Source organism: Platalea leucorodia (assembly GCF_965183815.1).
Source record: "Platalea leucorodia genome assembly, chromosome: 9".
Classification (NCBI taxonomy): Eukaryota; Metazoa; Chordata; class Aves; order Pelecaniformes; family Threskiornithidae; genus Platalea; species Platalea leucorodia.
In genome coordinates, this window is record NC_138831.1 from 48329156 (window position 1) to 48345700 (window position 16545).

The 16545-nt window shown below is 53.7% G+C and overlaps 1 protein-coding gene across 1 annotated transcript in view; it reads right to left on the bottom strand.

Annotated features, from left to right (window-relative positions):
• Positions 1 to 2095: 2095 nt before the first annotated feature.
• Positions 2096 to 16545, bottom strand: part of PCSK6 (proprotein convertase subtilisin/kexin type 6) — a gene marked incomplete at its 5' end in the record, with an annotated part of 35765 nt that continues 21315 nt past the window's right edge. Inside the window, 13 exons of the mRNA XM_082321454.1 lie at positions 2096 to 2539; positions 2986 to 3098; positions 4138 to 4267; positions 5562 to 5653; positions 6964 to 7051; positions 7487 to 7683; positions 8269 to 8371; positions 8974 to 9153; positions 11144 to 11280; positions 11515 to 11703; positions 12793 to 12910; positions 13416 to 13519; positions 15128 to 15228. Of these exons, the coding sequence (XP_082177580.1) occupies positions 2442 to 2539; positions 2986 to 3098; positions 4138 to 4267; positions 5562 to 5653; positions 6964 to 7051; positions 7487 to 7683; positions 8269 to 8371; positions 8974 to 9153; positions 11144 to 11280; positions 11515 to 11703; positions 12793 to 12910; positions 13416 to 13519; positions 15128 to 15228 (1650 nt within the window). The 3' untranslated portion in view covers positions 2096 to 2441. The remainder of the gene's footprint in view (positions 2540 to 2985; positions 3099 to 4137; positions 4268 to 5561; positions 5654 to 6963; positions 7052 to 7486; positions 7684 to 8268; positions 8372 to 8973; positions 9154 to 11143; positions 11281 to 11514; positions 11704 to 12792; positions 12911 to 13415; positions 13520 to 15127; positions 15229 to 16545) is intronic.

Here is a 16545-nt window from a genome sequence, read left to right on the forward strand (position 1 = left end):
AGTTTGTTATTTTACAACCGAAGGAGCAGAAGCCAGGAGAATTTCACCCCACTTCTGACCTCTGGTTTGGCCCGAGACCGAAAGGGGAATCCTGGAGCAACAGAAGGAATCACTGTCTGCGATAAATCATCTGACTAATTCACATTTATCATCTCATAAATGCGAAGACCTGTAAGTCGCAGGAGCCCACACCAGCACAGCTCTGAGAAAGCATCTTCCCTCATGGGAGGGCTCCATTCTTTTCTTTTTTTCACACTTAAAAAGCTCAGTTCCAGATATCCAGGCACTACCCTGGGCACCTGGCCCATGGTTAAACATGGCAAAACCAACACGATAAACAAAAGGCTCCACAGCTCCCTCCGCTCCTTCCCCAGCCAGCTGAAGGGGGAAGGTGGCCCTGTGCTTCCCGGCTGCTGCGAACTGCGATGGGGTGCTGGGGGCTGCAGGATGCTCCGTGTATAGGTGGGAAGGGGAGCGATCTCCTCCGCATGCGAGCCCTGCTGCATGCTGCGCTCCCCCTGCAACAGGAGAATACACCCAGCCGTGTCGGAGCGCAGCCCCAAACCCCAGCCGGACAGCCCTGGGTGCACCAGAGGTACCATGGGGCGGGTATTCGGGATACGAGTTTCCTCTGAAGGTAAAAGACCTTTATGAGAACAAAAGCGAGGTTTTTGCAGATGCAGCTCATCTGTTGCTGAGCCGTTTCTCCCGCAGGTGCTCTGGGCTGATCAGGAGCTCCGGCCAGGACAGTTGCTTTGTCCAGCAAAATAAAGATGCACGGTGCATCGCTGCCCTGCCCTGCCTCTGGTCTGCATGAATTTGTAAAAAGCACAGATTCATTTGTCAGAGGAGATCAATAGTTTATTAACTTAAAGGTCAGTTCACCAAAGCTCCATCTTTCCTTGGGTCTGGTCCAGGCAGGTGAGGACCGGTGATGGCGTGGCTCTTCCCTCTTCACCTGGCTGAGGTAAGCTCTAGCGGGCAAGCCCGGGCAGGGTGTGTGTCGTTGCAACCGAAACCAAGCAGGGATTATCCCAGCTCCATGAGGAACTGGAGACAATTCGTACTGTGAATTTCATTGGCAAAAGGTTTAACTCATTAAAACTATTAACAATGAAAATCAGAAGAGGCAGCGTAGGAAAGAGTGTTTACATAGGTCTGGTGCAAAGAGCAGCTCTGCAAGGTCAGAGAGGAGAAAAGGAGAAGGATGTAAGACAAAAAGATTCCCCACTCCCATATAAAAAATAGTCTACAGAGAAAAAACAAGGATTGTATAAGTTATTTTTTAAAAATCTGTAAAACAACATAGCCAAGGATATTTTAAACACAATTATATAAACACCACATGACTTACTATTAAGAGAGAGCATGAAAAGGTTTGTTTCAGGGAAGGGTTCTGTAGAATTAAGAGTTTTCTGGCCGGATCCCTGGAATGTCTCTTTTGGAAACAGATGCCCAAGAAAAATCACTGCTGTGAACAGGAGGATTTTGTGAGAGAGAGGGGTATACCCAGCGAAACAGGGGAAGGATTGGAACACACAATGCCAGAAGAGATTAATTGGGACACCATCTCACTTAGAGCAAGGATCTAGCTCATTCCAGAACTGAATTAATCAGCAACTTACTAGCAGTTCCAGGACGGAAATACATTTCGTGGTAAGGCTGTGACCCCACAGGCTGGTCCGTGCGGATGAACCCCCCGAGTCCACAAGCCTTCCTGTAGGCACACGGGTTTTGCCTGCCTGCAGTTACCTGCGGAGCAAAGCCCTGCCGGACTCGCTGGGCTGTCACCCCTGCAGAGCCACGTGGATCAGCTCTCACTTTGGTCCTCAAATCTCCAGTTATTGCCACGGCCAGAGAGAAACAGCTACCGACCGAATCCGAACAGGAGTGCAGGAACGGGCTTTAGGGCACTGCTCCGGCAACCACCTAATTCATCGTTTTACGTATGTACAGAGCACGGCACCGGCCGTTTGCAATGCAGGTTTATATCAGCCGTCACCTAGCAGAAAAGGGTACCAAAAATTGAGCCAGAAACGGCTCTTTCTTCGCAGATGCGTGAAGTCCTGCGTCCTTTGCAGCGAGGGCTCCCGCCAGTCGCTTGGAGCAGGCAGATCAGTAGGATTTCTGCGAAGAACCAAGCTTGGGTACATGGATCATGCATTGGTCCCTGCTCATGAGGAGTGTTTGAGAGTATTAATATCACCGCTTGTCTGCTGCCTTTCAGGACTTGATCACTCAGGGTACGATCCAATCTCTGCTTAACATATTGCTATAGAAACGCGCTGACAGTGATATTAAAGCTATCAAACTTACGAGCGAATGCTTGACAGCACCATGTAAACTCTCCCAAAGCTGAAAAAATAAACTTTTGTCCTAAACATTTGGCAAAACTGGGCTGGCAGTTGGTGGAAGTCCTGGATGGATGCAGCCGCTGAACTTTACCCAGCCATAAGACACGTCTGACAGCAGAACTGCACAAACAGCTTCTTTTCACAGAGCTTGTTTGATTTCACCATCTCACAGAAAGTCTTGTCAGCTGGGAGGCCGAGGCAAGGAACAAGAGAAAATGAGAGCAGATTAACATTTTAAATAAACAAACATTGCACGTAACAGGCGGTGCAATTCGTTCCAGTGTTGGAAGAGAGAGAATTGAAAAGGAGTCACTTTTTAAGGGCATCTTTCACATGGCTTTAATGAAGGAATAAAGCAGCTTTGCAGCAAGTGGGAGAATTAGCCCCAAGACTAAACTCTAACGAAATACAAACACTTGGATGTGTTTGAGCAATAGGCAGATATCCAGCAGCTCTGCCAGGTAAGCCGCCTGCCCACTGCAGCCGGAGCCCGGCTTGCTGCAGCTATGCCCCAGCAAGCCCAAGAGCTGCAGCGCTTTTGGCTTTACGTTGTGAAGGGAATCCCCCAAAACCCTGATTTTTGCTACTGGGGAAGCACTACGGTGCCAGCGGTTCTGCCACAACTACTTACCGTTGGTGCAGGTTTCATTTGTTACACAGGAGCCGCCGAGGAGGCTGAAACCTTCTTTACACTTGAGGCAGTTTCCACTGGAGCCCTCGCAGGCTGAGCAGTGGTCATCGCACCTGGGGACAGAGACCCCGCCATGGTCGGAACCAGCACCGACACCCCGACCCTGGCCATCTGAAATGGGCTGTTGGCCAGAAAACGTCTGCCAGCACCGCAACGTCCAGATTGAACCAGAAGATGTGGAAAACAGCGAATCCGAGGCTTGAAATTTCCCAAAGCCCTGGGAAAAATGGGCTCGGTGGTGCCAGCTTGATGCTCAGTGACAGCTAGTGACATCCCAAAAGCACTCCTCTTGCCTGCTGGGAAGGCTCAATGGGACACACACCTCTCCTCCCAGCAATCCCAGTTAGAAAAAGGGCTGCGAGGGAAAGCTGTGCCTCTCCCACCCATTTGCTCAGGGAAAATAGCCCAGCCGCTGTGCCTCCCGCCTGGGGATGGTGGCTTCCCGAAATCCCTGGGAAGGGATGCTGGTCCCCTGTTCCTCCCTGCTGGATAGCCAGCGTGGGTGAGCGAAACCCTGGGCAGGCAGGCACTGTGCTGCGTGTTCCCAAGTCACCTTTAATCCTTCCCTTTCATGTTCACTTTAATGAGGCTGAATCCACTCCCACTCCCCACTTAAAGCACAGAGTGCCGGCGAGTGGGAGCAAATTGCTGCCTCCCGGCATCTCCCAGTCTCCCGCATGCTGGGCCAAGGAGCGGGCGAACACTCCTCCAACACAGCCGCGGGGCGAACGGAGCCGGTTTGATTGAAAGCTGGAATATTTGCCTAAACATCACCATTCCTCGTTCCTCCCACACCTCCTCCTCCAAAGAGCCTGGGGCCGGGGCTGAGCCCCTTCCACCGTAGCCCTAAGACATCTTGGCTGGCTGGCTCCGGCGGGGGAGCGTGCAGCTTCGCTGCTCTTAAATCTATGGGGCAGGGGCGTGTGGGGTCCAGCCCCACAGCTGCCCTGGCTCCCTCATCCCTATTTTAATTTCCCTAGTAAACAGGTCCAGCTGTGAGCTGTTTTCAGCATTATTTTTTTTTTTATCATTGCTGCCAGCGCTCCCCATCGGTCCCGGCTTTGCTCCGGTCACGACTGGGAGGTAACGTACCTCTTGCAGACTTTGTTGGGCAGCCCGTGGCTGTCGGCGGGGTAGAAGCCCTCGCGGCAGGCGGGGACGCAGCGCCAGTGGGGCGCGGGGGCCTCGGGGGCACAGGGTGCGCAGTCCTCCTCGCTCGGCCCTGCGGGGACAGGGGCGAGGGCAGATGACGTGGGCGGTTTCGGAGACAGGAGCCACATCGCAGCAGTGTGGCCACAGCCCCGCGTAAGATGGGGCGCACCGGCTCGGCTCTGCCTGGCTCATGCCCGGGAGCAAACAAGCTGCTTGTTGTGCCACCAGGGTCCTGTGCGGCTGCTTGGCTCCCATCCCCAAAAAATGAGGTCTCATCCCAAAAAAACCCAGCTCCCATCCCAAAAAACCCAGCCAGGACCCAGCGTCCTGCCCCTCTGCAGAGCCAAGAGCCAGCCCCAAGGGCTCACTGGGGGCAGCACATCAAAATCCCCTGCGGGGCATCAGCCACTGCTCCCAAGCGTGCACCGGTTTGGCTTTCCCACCCTACGCAGAGTAGTGTGGAAAAAGAGATGCTAAATTGGGCTGCGGAGGAGCTGGAGGAGGGAAGAGCTTGGGAGAGGAGCTGAGAAAGCAGAGGGCCCCACTCTGACGCCGGCGTGCTGCCGCTGGACGGCAAACCAGGGTGATGGAGGTGGTATTATTAGAGGCCTTCCACGCGCCGGGCTTGAGCAATGGTTATACAGGAAAAGGAGATGAAAAAAGGCTTGAAAAATAATTGTGGTGAAGTACATTTACGCTGACTGGAATAAGAATTAGAAGGGAAGTAATTTTCTTAAGGGATTAAGAGCCCGTTCCCTTCCACGCTTGCCAACAAGATCAATAAATATTTTGGATTTAGTCTTAGGAAATTGCCCATGTATGATAGATGAGACTCACGCCACTGAACATGAATTGTCGAGAGATCATATTATCATCAGATCTATGATGATTTCGAGGGCAGACGCAAACATTAACAATGGAAAATAATTGGACTTTCAAGAAGCAAAAAAGGCAGGATTTAAAGGGAACGCCGAGCGACTTCGGGCAGGCGGGGGGAAGCCGGCAGCGGCCAGCCTGGCCGGGATAACACGCCTCGGCTGCCTGACATTTTTATACGCTGCAAAGCCATCTTCCATCACTCCGAGAAGGTTTTACAGCCTCCCCCGCAAACTTATTAAACTAAAGCACCTGGCTTCAGAGGGATCGGGAAATAAAGAATGGCTCTAATAAAAATGTAAAAACTCCCTAAAAACCTTTCCAATATGAACATATTCCCAGCACCTCGCGGGCTGTGCTGGAGAGCTGGGATTGCTTCCCCTCCGGCACGCTCTGCCTTGGCTCGGGGTGGGTACGGTGGGCATCGGCTCTTGATGAACGAGGGTTTTGGGGTTTTGCATGGAGACGCTGCGGGGCGAAGGACGTACCTGTGCTGGCGGGGCAGGTCTCACACCGCCGGGGCTCCCGGCTGAGGTACATGGCAGGCTGGCACTCTGGCACGCAGCTCTCTCCTGCCAGGCTGTCGGGAAAGCAGAGAGGAGGTTTGCACCCGAAGCTCCAGGCTCTGAGGACTCAACGCAGCCCATCCCCATCTCCGCATCCCCCAGTGCCCTGCAGCAGCCTCAGCCCGCAGCGCGGGAGGTGTCGGAAAGCCACCCAGTGCTTCAGGAGAAATTAAAATCCTGCCTGGACCAAAGGCACGGCTGCAGGTTGCTTAATTAAGTATCCAGGAGGAAATAAAATTATTTTTTTCCTGTGGGCAGCCAGCCAGGCTCTCCCAAAGACCTCTTGCACCATGAGGCTCTCCAGAATAAAAGGAAATTGGTTCAGTGCCGCGCCTGGGCCGGTGCTGCTTCACCGTGGCAGGGATGATTTGAAGTCCTGGCTTAAAAGGATATCGGACAATAAAAAGCAAGCGCCGTGCGGATTATGTCTGACAAGTGCCTCCACTTTTGCTTTTCCAAGGGAGTAGATAATCTTTTGGCAGCAGCAATTTCCTTGTCTGAAAGAGCTCTGCTGCTACACCGTGGCTCTGGCCTGCTTACAGCCTCTGAGTGAGGCAAAGCGCTACGGGATCATACTTCCATGTGAGCTTGGGGATGGAAAACAGCTTCTCCCCAGTGCCGATGCTGCTCGCTGGCATAGCTGGGCTCTGCATCCTGCAGGAGCATCCAGCAGCAAGAGCGCCTGGTGCTCCTTGTGAGGTCGGGGCTGCCCCACCTGCACCCGCATTGCTGGAAAACCGCTATCCTATACTAGCCCCACTCAACAGGTACATCAGATAAAATTTTCCTGCATGGATGAAGCCGAGGGAAGGGTTTTTGCACTTGCAGGGAGCATTTCAGCCTGCCTGGAGCAGCTCCGCCCAGTCCCAGCTCTCCCAGGTGAGCAAAACCAAGCACCCCGTTTGGCTGGGATGGCTCTGACGGAGTCGCCTGAGACTCGGGAGGAAACATGTGCTTTCCAACATGCCGTGTAAATGTTTTCATTGCTTTTTTGCCCCCATTTGAGATGCTGTGATGCCGGGAGCTGCTCTGGTCGCAGGTCACTGAATTTGGACGAGCACTTCTGAGCCCACAGCACAGCACTCACCCACCACCCTGGCAAGCGCTGGAGAAAAGGAAATTAAATTTACGTTGTGCTTTTCAGCTAGGAAGGGGACACGAAGCACCACCTTTAAATTCCCAGCTCCATGCCACAGCTGCAGTACCATGGAAGAAGGATCTTGGGTCTTTAACTAATTCACTCTAATTTCCCATCGTTTTTCCCAAATTTAAACCACAGGTACCAATGCCGCAGGTATAAACTCCTCCCGTGCTGGTGTTTTACCTGAATCCATCTTTGCATGCAGTACATTTGTCTGCTTCGCCGACACATTTTTTACAGCTTTGATGACATTTCAGACAGCGTTTCTGACCTTTCAAAAAACAAAGCAAGGCAGGGAGAATAAAATCCGGACGGTCATTTCCAAGCAGCAGTGGGAGCCGCAAAGCCCTGCTGCACCCCAGCACCAGCTCCCCGGGGCAGAGAGGCACGTCCCCCCGCAACGGGTCCCTGCTATTGCAGATGACCTTATCTGTCATTGCTTGCTAAGAAGAAATATGCTTTGCAAGCAGCTAGGATCATTAATTACAGTCTTCTAATTAAGAGCTGAGTTGAGCGCCTCTGCTTTGCACCACCCTCTGAACACCCAGAGGTTTTCCTCCTCCCTTCACTGTGCAAAGTGGGTCCAGGGCGGGATTTCAAAGACAGTACTCAAAAATCAATGTGTTTCCTCCACCCGTAGTACTTAAAATAGAAGCAACCCCTGCATATTCTCATGCTATGGCTTGCAAGTAATAAAAATCCTTACGTTCCTCGGTGTAAAACCCAGGTGGACACAGCACCACGCAGGTGCTCATCTCCTGGTGATGGTACAGGCTCCGCTTGCACGCCGTGCACTGGGTCGGTCCCCTCCCGACGCAGCGCTCGCAGCCCTTGTAGCACCGGCGGCACCTCCGGGCACCTTTGTCACCGAAAAACCCCGCGGGGCACGAGCTCACACACATCCTGCGGAAAGAACCGAGAGCACCCCGGCTTTTGTGCCAACAGCCGGCCACCTCCCGGCAGTCAGGCACCCGCCACCGTCCCCTCGCCCGCAGCGTTCGGGATGTCCCCCAGCCTTGGCAGTGATTTGGGCTCGTTTACTTCTTATTCTTAAGATTTAGGGTGTCTTGAATGTTGTGGCTCTGTAATAAAGAGCCAGGGACTCTCTTGGCCAGCAACCCTCACTATGGGTAAACTTTCCCTGTGCCAGCCCAAGAGATTGAGGAGTGGAAACCCCAATTCCAGAAGTGATTTGGCACCTCAGCTAGCTGTCCCTTGGCCATGGATGACCCCAGCCGGTGAAGCCAATGCTTCTTCCCCAACATGATTACATGGCCAAGGTCCTCCAGGGCTCTCCAGCTCCCTGTCCCCCACCCCATCATACCCTAGTCCAGGGCAGAGATCCCCATGCCTCCTCCTCCCTCCATTTTCTCTCTCCTATGCTTCTTTCTCTGTGCAAACATCTACCACGCACGCTGCGGTGTGAGCCCTGGAGAAAGGCGCTGCCACCACCTGGGGACCCCGCGGGGACCCCCTGCCACCCCTCACCTGCTGGTTTTCATGTTGCCCAGGCTGTAGTGGATGCAGTTCAAGCACTGGTCGGCGTTGGGGCCATCACAGCCCTGGTCACCGCACTCGGGGTGGCAAGGACCTGGGGAGGGAGAGACTGGCTCAGCGCAGGGAGAGGCTGAGCATCCCCCAGGCCCCGCTGCCAGGACGCTCTGAGCACACCCTCCCTGGACCGACAGACGTGGGGAAGGGGCTGGGCGCCCGCCACCTGTCTTATCCTATACCTGTTATCTTATAGATCTTGTATATCTTATCTTATCTATCCTATGGAGCTGCATGGCTCCAGGTGCTCACCTCCCTTCCAGCTCACCCTCCCCGGCACAAACCCCACCCGGCCATCCTCCAGCTGAACACCCTGGTGCAGGAGCAGCTTTGAAAGCGGAGCCGGACCCGCTCCCCGGGGACTGGCAGGGATGCCCGCCCATGCCCACGCCAGGGGGGAAGGTGGGCAGAGGAGCTTTTTTTACTCCTCAGACGGCTGCACCACCAATTTGTGGCGGGAGCGCTGGGATGGGGCGTTTTGCTACCTTCTAATTTCGCCGTCCTGCTGCCCCATGCTGGCCGCAGGCACCGCTCCTCCCTGCCCGCCTCGGCCCCGGGCAGGATCAGGCCTCGTGGCTCCCCCAGTTGGCATTTTCCCAGGTACTTTGGGGGGGATGACAAGGCAGCTCAGCCGGCGCTTACCCGCGTACTCCTCCTCCTCCTCCACCACCTCCACCTGGCTCTGCAGGAAGGCGGCTCTCGACGGCTCCATCTCTGATGCCGGCACCTCCAGCGTCCTCCCACGGGACTGGGGGCCGCCTAGCGCGGTGTAGGGGTGCTCGGCTGTCCCGTAGAAGAGGAGGCTCCACTCCTTCAGCTTCCCTGTGGCGGCAGACACAACGTCACCCATCCCACTCCCCATCCCTCTCCTCCCCAGGGGAGCCGGCTTTGGGGGAAGCAGGAGAGGGATAGACCAGACCATCTGGGCGTCACCACTGGCATGGCAATGCAGAAGTAAACAACGAACACCCAGAAATGTTCATGAGCCCCTGAGCTCCCAGCCCGCACGAATGCAGCCGTTTAAGGCACCTACAAGGGATTTTTTATTCTATAACTCGTCTGAAAAACCACAGCATCACCATAGCCTTCATGTCCAACGTGCGGAGAGAACCATTAATTTTAAAAGCTCCATAACAGAGGATTATTTCTGTCTGATAAAAACCGCCCGGCACACGCCAGATTATTTCTTGCTGCTGTTGTTCCAGCCACCTGCCTATCTGACATGTCAGAGGTCTGAGCTTGGTGTCCCTGGAAACACCGCGGGGGCCCCCAGAGGCTGCGCTGCACCCGGGGCTGGGGAACCCCCACAGCCGTACACCCACACCGGGGTCCTCCCCAACCCACGCTGCTTTGGGGAGGGCGTCCAAAAAAATGCTGCTGCTTCTTTCCAGCGCTGTTTTTCTTTCAATTCCTCATCAACGCGAATCACTTCAAACCCATGGCCTTTAACTACCGATCCCTGCATTTCCAGGAAGGGCTTAAAATTTCCAACACCCAAAGCCCTTGGCTCTCCGGAAGGGCTGGGAGGACCCGCCTGCTGCAAGCAAGCAGCGCCAGCGTGGAGCCTGCAAAGGGTGAGCCTGGGCGGCATCAGCCGGGGAAGAGCTCAGCTGCGCACCTCCGCCGAAAGAATTAAATTTGCTTTAAATCTAAAATGTCCCGTGCAAGGAAAGCCCAGGCTGCATGGGGCTGATGCTGGGGATGCAGCAGTGCCAGCAACAGGACGCCCATAGTACTTAATGGGTATTAAATTAAACAATTTAATTGGTTTAATTTAATGGTCTTAAATTAACATTTAACACCTGTTTGTGCCGCGGGCTGAGAGCATTGTCCCTCTTTTTCCTCCTGCTTTGCCCTCTCTTCTTCAAACCTGGTGCAGACCTTTTGAGGGGGGTGACTTAATGCACTCGTTTTCATTTCATTTTGCAAAGCCAGATAAAGCCGAGCCCTGACGCCCGCGAGGGGCTCAGAAACACCCGCCACAAACCATAAATACAGCGGGAAAAGCAGCTCCGTGGGTGCTTCGCTGCTGCTCTCCGAGTTCAAAAGATTTCGGGTGAAGGCAGCAAACAGAAACACTTTCTGCGCAATGAACCCCCACGTGCGCCTCCTGCCAGAAGGTTTCATGGGAGAGGTTTTTAATATTCTCTTGGCTTCCTATCAATGAGCGTGTGGATTTTAACACCCCCACAACGCACGCCAGCCCCAGGCAGGATGCTTCATGCCCCGCTGCCACCAGCCGGCGAGGCGGCTGCCCCTTCCCAGCGGGGCCGGATCCCGCCAGCCTGGCTCCTTTGCCGGGAAGGGGTCAGGGAGCAGGCGGCCAAGCCGGGGAGGGGGGCACACGGCGGGGTTGGGGACAGGCAGGGGGCCAGGCTGAGCCCAGCCACCCCCTGCCAGCACGGTGGCAGCCCAGGGAGGATGTCTGTCCGTCTGCAGCCTGAGGGGCATCGTCCCCTTGCGCCATTGCACAACCAGCCCACGAGCCAGATGTCCCAGCAGCGAAGCAAAACAAACAAACAACAATTACAGCTCTCGGGTTTCCTCGTTTTGACTCATTACGGTTTAATTTTGGAAACCTGGCTCTCGGTTGCAGCGAGTTTGCTGCTGGGAGAAAACCCGCTCCCGGCTCAGCCAGATGAGCAGGGCTGAAGTTTTATTCCCATTTTTGAAAAATTTGGGCAATACAGTTTTGCTGAAGGCGATAAAACTCACAGCAAAAGTTACAGCCAAGTGAAGCAGCCTGCAAAGAGCTTTGGGGGTGAGGGGGACCGGCAGGCGCTGGGGGACACGGGTGCCGGGGGACCCTTACCTTGCACCGCGGGATTGCGCACTTGGGATGGCGTGTCGTGGATCTCCAGGGTCCACTCCCCCGCCGCCCGCTCCCCCCAGCAGTGGACGGTCATGAATTCCCAGCCCTTGAACCCCTCGTTGGAGTGGTCGAACACCCTGCAACGGTAATGCCGTGCATCAGGAAGCGTGACTTTGAATCTCTTATTTAATCGCAAAAGGTAGATAGGTAATTAAGGATTTTAGGGATCCTTGCATGCATCCACCCTTGCATGGAGCCGTCCTGCAGCTGAGACCTGAGCATGCCCCCCACCTTCCCCAAAAACCTCAGCAAACTTGCAGCAACCCCCTAAACGAGGATGCTGCCTAGATGCGCGCTCTGGCCACTCTTACCTCCTGGCAAGGAGCTGCGACCTGGTCCCTGCCGGAGAGACGAGGCTGATCTGGAGGTCGCCCCGGCGCGGGTGCGAGATGCTGAGCCGCACCACGACGTGCTCCAGGTAGAGCACGTGCTGGTCGCGGTGCTCGGCGCAGGCGCTGCTGAGGGTGCTGGCGCGCAGCACGTGGTCCGCCCTGATGTACCTGCGGGGGACGGGCAGAGCATTTCACTGGGGACAGCAGCGCTCTCCAGTTCCCGGCAGCCTGGGCACCCAGTTATATTTGAACTTGGTCTCCTACTGCTTCATGGCAAAAATTATCTCATCCTCCACTGCAATACAGTGTCCTAGCACAGGAATTTGCTGAATTGCTTGATGGTAACGAGATGGGTTTGAACTGCCTCTAAGATCTATGCCTTATGGGCTGCAAGGGCGCTGCTTTATTATAATTATCAGTGCAGCGTTCCTCTTTGGGTTGTAATTAGTGTCTGTATCAGATAAATAGTTTCATGAACACACTTGGCTCCAAATTCATTCCTGCTTTGCATATGCAAGTCTTTCCGAAGGGACTGCTTTTCTGATGAACAACTCAACTTGCTCTACAGTCAGGCAGTGGTAAACCAGAAGCGTCCCTTTGGTCAGATCCCTGATCCCACCCTTTAACCTAGCAGGGACAGACCTACCAAGGATGAGATGTGAACCTAAGCTGGTTTGAACCTGAAGCCAAATTCAAAGAGATCCCGGGCACTGGAAATTTGGGAACCCTCGCAACGAAGCACCGTTTTTTGGTGTCTTCCATCAAGATGAGGTGTTTGGTGGAAGAGGAAGGAGAGCCCAACCATCACCACTCATGTAGGACCCAGTGGGCGAGTTGGTTTTGGTCTTCCTAAGCCGTTTCCAAAATGGCAAACAGCACTGTCAGCCCTCAAAAAATCCCTGCTGATCACCCACTGGGGAAGCAAAAGCACAGAAAGGGCAAAAATAAATCACCTGCCATCAAAGCTGGTGCCGGAGAGCCCCCACGGGACCCGCTCCTCACCGAGCTGTAGGCACAGACCCCAGGTAGGCACTTCTGGGTCAATAAACAGACCTCGCGGTAGACAGTCGTCACTCTGACCATAAAATCCATGAACATCACCTCGCCTGCACGCAGGCTTGTCCCAGCCACCCGACTCCTAATTTCCCTTTCCAAATCCTGGGACAGCAGCTGAGCCTTTGCATCGCAAGAGCTGGCTCCATCAAAGCTCCTTCCAAGCGGCCGTGTGCCCCGGGACAGCCCCCCCGTAACACTCACTTGGGCACCCTGTCCAGGCTTCCCACGCAGACGTGCTGGGGAGGAACTGCCTTCCACTTCTTGGCTTCCACCACAATAGCGTCTGCATCCACCAGACCAAAGCCATATAGATGGCTAACTGGAAAGAGAGAAGACTCAGAAACCCACTGCTCTCCAAGCAGGTACCAGTAGCTCCTCCTCAGCTCTTGGAGGAGCATCCTCTGACTGTCGGAGGTGTGGAGTTGACCCCGTTGGGGTACAGGGCACTCCGACATGCAGAGCTCATCACCCTTCCCAAATTACACCCCAAATCCACGTTGGCACCATAGAAAACCCATTGCTGGGAGCAGCCTACTGCAAGGAGCAGCCAATGCTGCAGCTCAGGACAGCTTCCACCAAGCAAGGCTTCCAAGCCTCCTCCAAGCGAGGCTCCAAAGCCTCCACCAAGCAAGCCTTCCAAGCATCTCACCCCACAAATTACCGCCCTCTCCTCCCTCCACTCAACAGCCTGATGGTAGGAGCCCCCGAGCCAGCTGAGAGCGGCCATCCAGGGCGAACGCTCCCACAAGTGAAGCTCTGGGGACCTCTATTTTGCTTTTCATGGCCATTTTTGCCACGCCACCTCCACCCCAGCGGCCCCTCACCTTTATGCCCTGCACCGTTGGTCTTCCAGTCAGCTGCTCGCAGGTGCATCGGCCGCGAGGTTTTGACCAGCAGATGCTGGACATCCCTCCAGGTGAGCAGGGGGCTGCAACAACACTTGGCTCATGGGATGGCTCTGCTGCCTCCAGTCTTCCCAGCAGCAGCAGGGACTCCCATTGGGTTAAAATAAAAAAACCCAAAACCCTCTTTCCTGCTCCAAAAGAGCATGAATCGATGATTTAAATGCTAACACCCTGTCTGGAGGTTGGCCATCGCTTAGGGTGCCCTAGCAGAGGGGGTTGCCCCACGGAGGGATGCCACGTGCCCACAGGCATTGCAGGATCTATTCCTGGCCAAGGGTATTTAGCTTTCGCCCTTCGGGGTATAACTGGAGCAAAGTTTTCCCTATTTTCTTGCAAGAGATCGGGAGCGAAGCATATCCTGAGGTGGGGTACCAGGCTCGGCAGCTCGCTGATACACACTGCTGAGCGAACATTCCCTTCATAGGAATAACGGCAAAAATTGCTGGAAAAAGCCCTGGCCTGCTCATTTAACAGAAAAATGAAACCCAAAGTGTTTCCAAAACCACCCCCTAGGCAGGGTTTGCATGGTGTTTGTGTGTTCAGGGCGCTGGACACTAAGCGCTGTGTGCTTTTGAGCCCACCACAAGACCCCAGCCTGGGGATATTGCTGAAGAATTTTCCACACTTTTCTTACATTCAGTTCTTCCACATCTCGCACTGGGATTTATATTGCTCTTGAGCAACATTTAAGAACAGAAATTCAATTTATTCCATCTTGTCGTAATGGAGTGCCTGAGCACCAAGCCCTGGTACTTAATGTTGCGTTTTATGCCTCAGCTAAACAATACAAAAATTACATCTAACGCTCTTAATATATTTGTAATGAAAACGGCATCTCCGGAAACGTGCTCACCCAACCTGGGAGCTGGGATTAAACCGGAGAAGAGGGACTGAAGCCAACACGCCGCGACTGCCATCCCCAGACGCGAGCACAATGCTGCCCTGAGGCTTATTCACAGCCTTATTTTTATTTCCACCCCATAAAAATAATAATAATAGTGAGAAGCTCGTGAGAAGATGCTCCATGGAGTAACATGGGGATACCCAAGGGGTGAGCCTGGTCCCCTGTGGGGCTACTGCTGGGCTGGGGGACCATGATGGGACCGGGACGGGACCGGGATGGGGACAAGAGGCAAAGAGCATCTCTTTTGAAGCAGGGAGCGTGTCGCTGCTGGTCACGCTGCGTGGGTTTTTGACATTATGCAAAAGTAGTCCTTTTCCCCCAGAAATGAAACACTAGCTGAAAACCATCACTTCTACAGACATTTTCCATTTTCTGTGATGTTTGCCGACATTTTTTTTTTCCAGGAAGTATTTATAAAACTCCTGTTGGAGCCGGCTGTCAGCAGTTTCAATGCACCAAATGAAAAGCCTGACTTATCTCACCAACCCCAACTTTCAACAGATGGCAACAAGTGAAGAATTAGCTCAATAAAACACCTGCAGGAAGATTAGATGGAAAACAACAACACTGTATCAAACCTTGCCAAAAAGGAGCAATTTAGAATAACTTCGCCCCATTTTGAGTTGCTCCAGAGGGAAAAACAACACCTTTTTTCTTTCTGGTTTTGCTTGCCAGCTACTAAATTTGGAAACATCCCCCCGCAAGCCGGTGGCAAGGTTAAACTTACTTTGCCTCCAAAGCCAAGGCGATGATGCCTGCTACCATGGGGGCGGACACGGAGGTGCCGGTGTGGCCGTCCGTGCAGCGGTGCCGGAGGTCCGTGGTGACCTGCGGAGAGAGGAGCTGCAGCCCTGTGCTGCTGGAAATGCTCCCAGCATGGGTGCTACCCCATCGAGCACCCCAGGTTTGCTTGGGACGCTGCCAGCGTGGAGCTGAGCCTGCGGGTACCCAAACCTGCCACGGCTCCCACGCCTTTGGGATGCTCTGAGCCTCAAAAAATGGGCTGCAGATACATTTGGCGCATGAGAAAACACCCCTGCTTACATTTTCCTTTGCTCAAAGGTGCAAAAATATCTGGAAAAGGGGGAAAAAAGGCAATTTTGCTGTGGGTCAGCTGGAGAAAAAGCCGTGGATGGAGTGGTGTGAGCAAGGCAGGGCCGGCGTGGGTACGCACCCATGGGTGCATGTTGAGCTGTGCCATATTAAATGCTTTCCTTAAAAGCTCCAGTTCCTTGAGTCCGGCAAGAATTTCCATTTGCATGGGGAAAAAAAGGAAAAAAAAGCCATTTCCAGCTTTTTCATTTCAGGGCATGATGCTTGGGTAGCAAAAGCTTGGAGAGAGGAGGTGGGCAAAGACATGCCCCGTCGGTTACATTTTTAAAAGGCTCCTGGGTTTTGAGGTAATCTGGTAATTTTTGGAGGAGGGGTGGAACGTGCCACCCAGTTTCTCCCCAGGGTGCCCCTGGAAGCTGCTTTTTTGCCCAGCAATGCTCCAGCAGCACTGGGCTGGTGCTGCCTTCAGCCATGCGAACGCTCCTTAGTGCCATGAAAATGGCCCCAACAAGGCACTTGGATTCTGGAAATTAATCTTTTAGGGGCCACACAAATCACTCTTGAATAAAAAAAAAAATAAATTGACATAAAAACCCCACATTTTTTTGTCAAAAAAACTAATTTGGGTGGAAAACTCACTCCCAGCTCAGGTAAGGCACCGTGCTGGTGGGCGATATTTTACTGCCTGAGGTTCGGTTCGTGCATGGGGACATCGGTAACGAAAGGCTTTGCTGTGATGAGACCACAGCAGCTGTTGGGACAGGGCAAACACAGCCTGGGCGGCAGGGAAAGCCAGGCTGATCCACATGTGCACACGCTTTCAGGCAATTCCTGGACTCCAAAAAGTCTCTGCTCCCCGTTTGGGGTTGCCAAATCCCTGCCAAATGCCTCCATCCTCCCTCTTTTTTCTCTCTCAGGCTAAAAATCCTGAAAATTCCCTTTTTTTTTTAAGCAAGGGACAGTAAGCAAGCACTTTGGGGGACAGGTAAATATTTGCACAGGTATTTTTGCAAACCTCCAGCCCTTTCACCCATTTACCAGGGAAAATGCCACATCCCTGAGCTCTTCCCCAGGACCACAGCAATTTTGGCC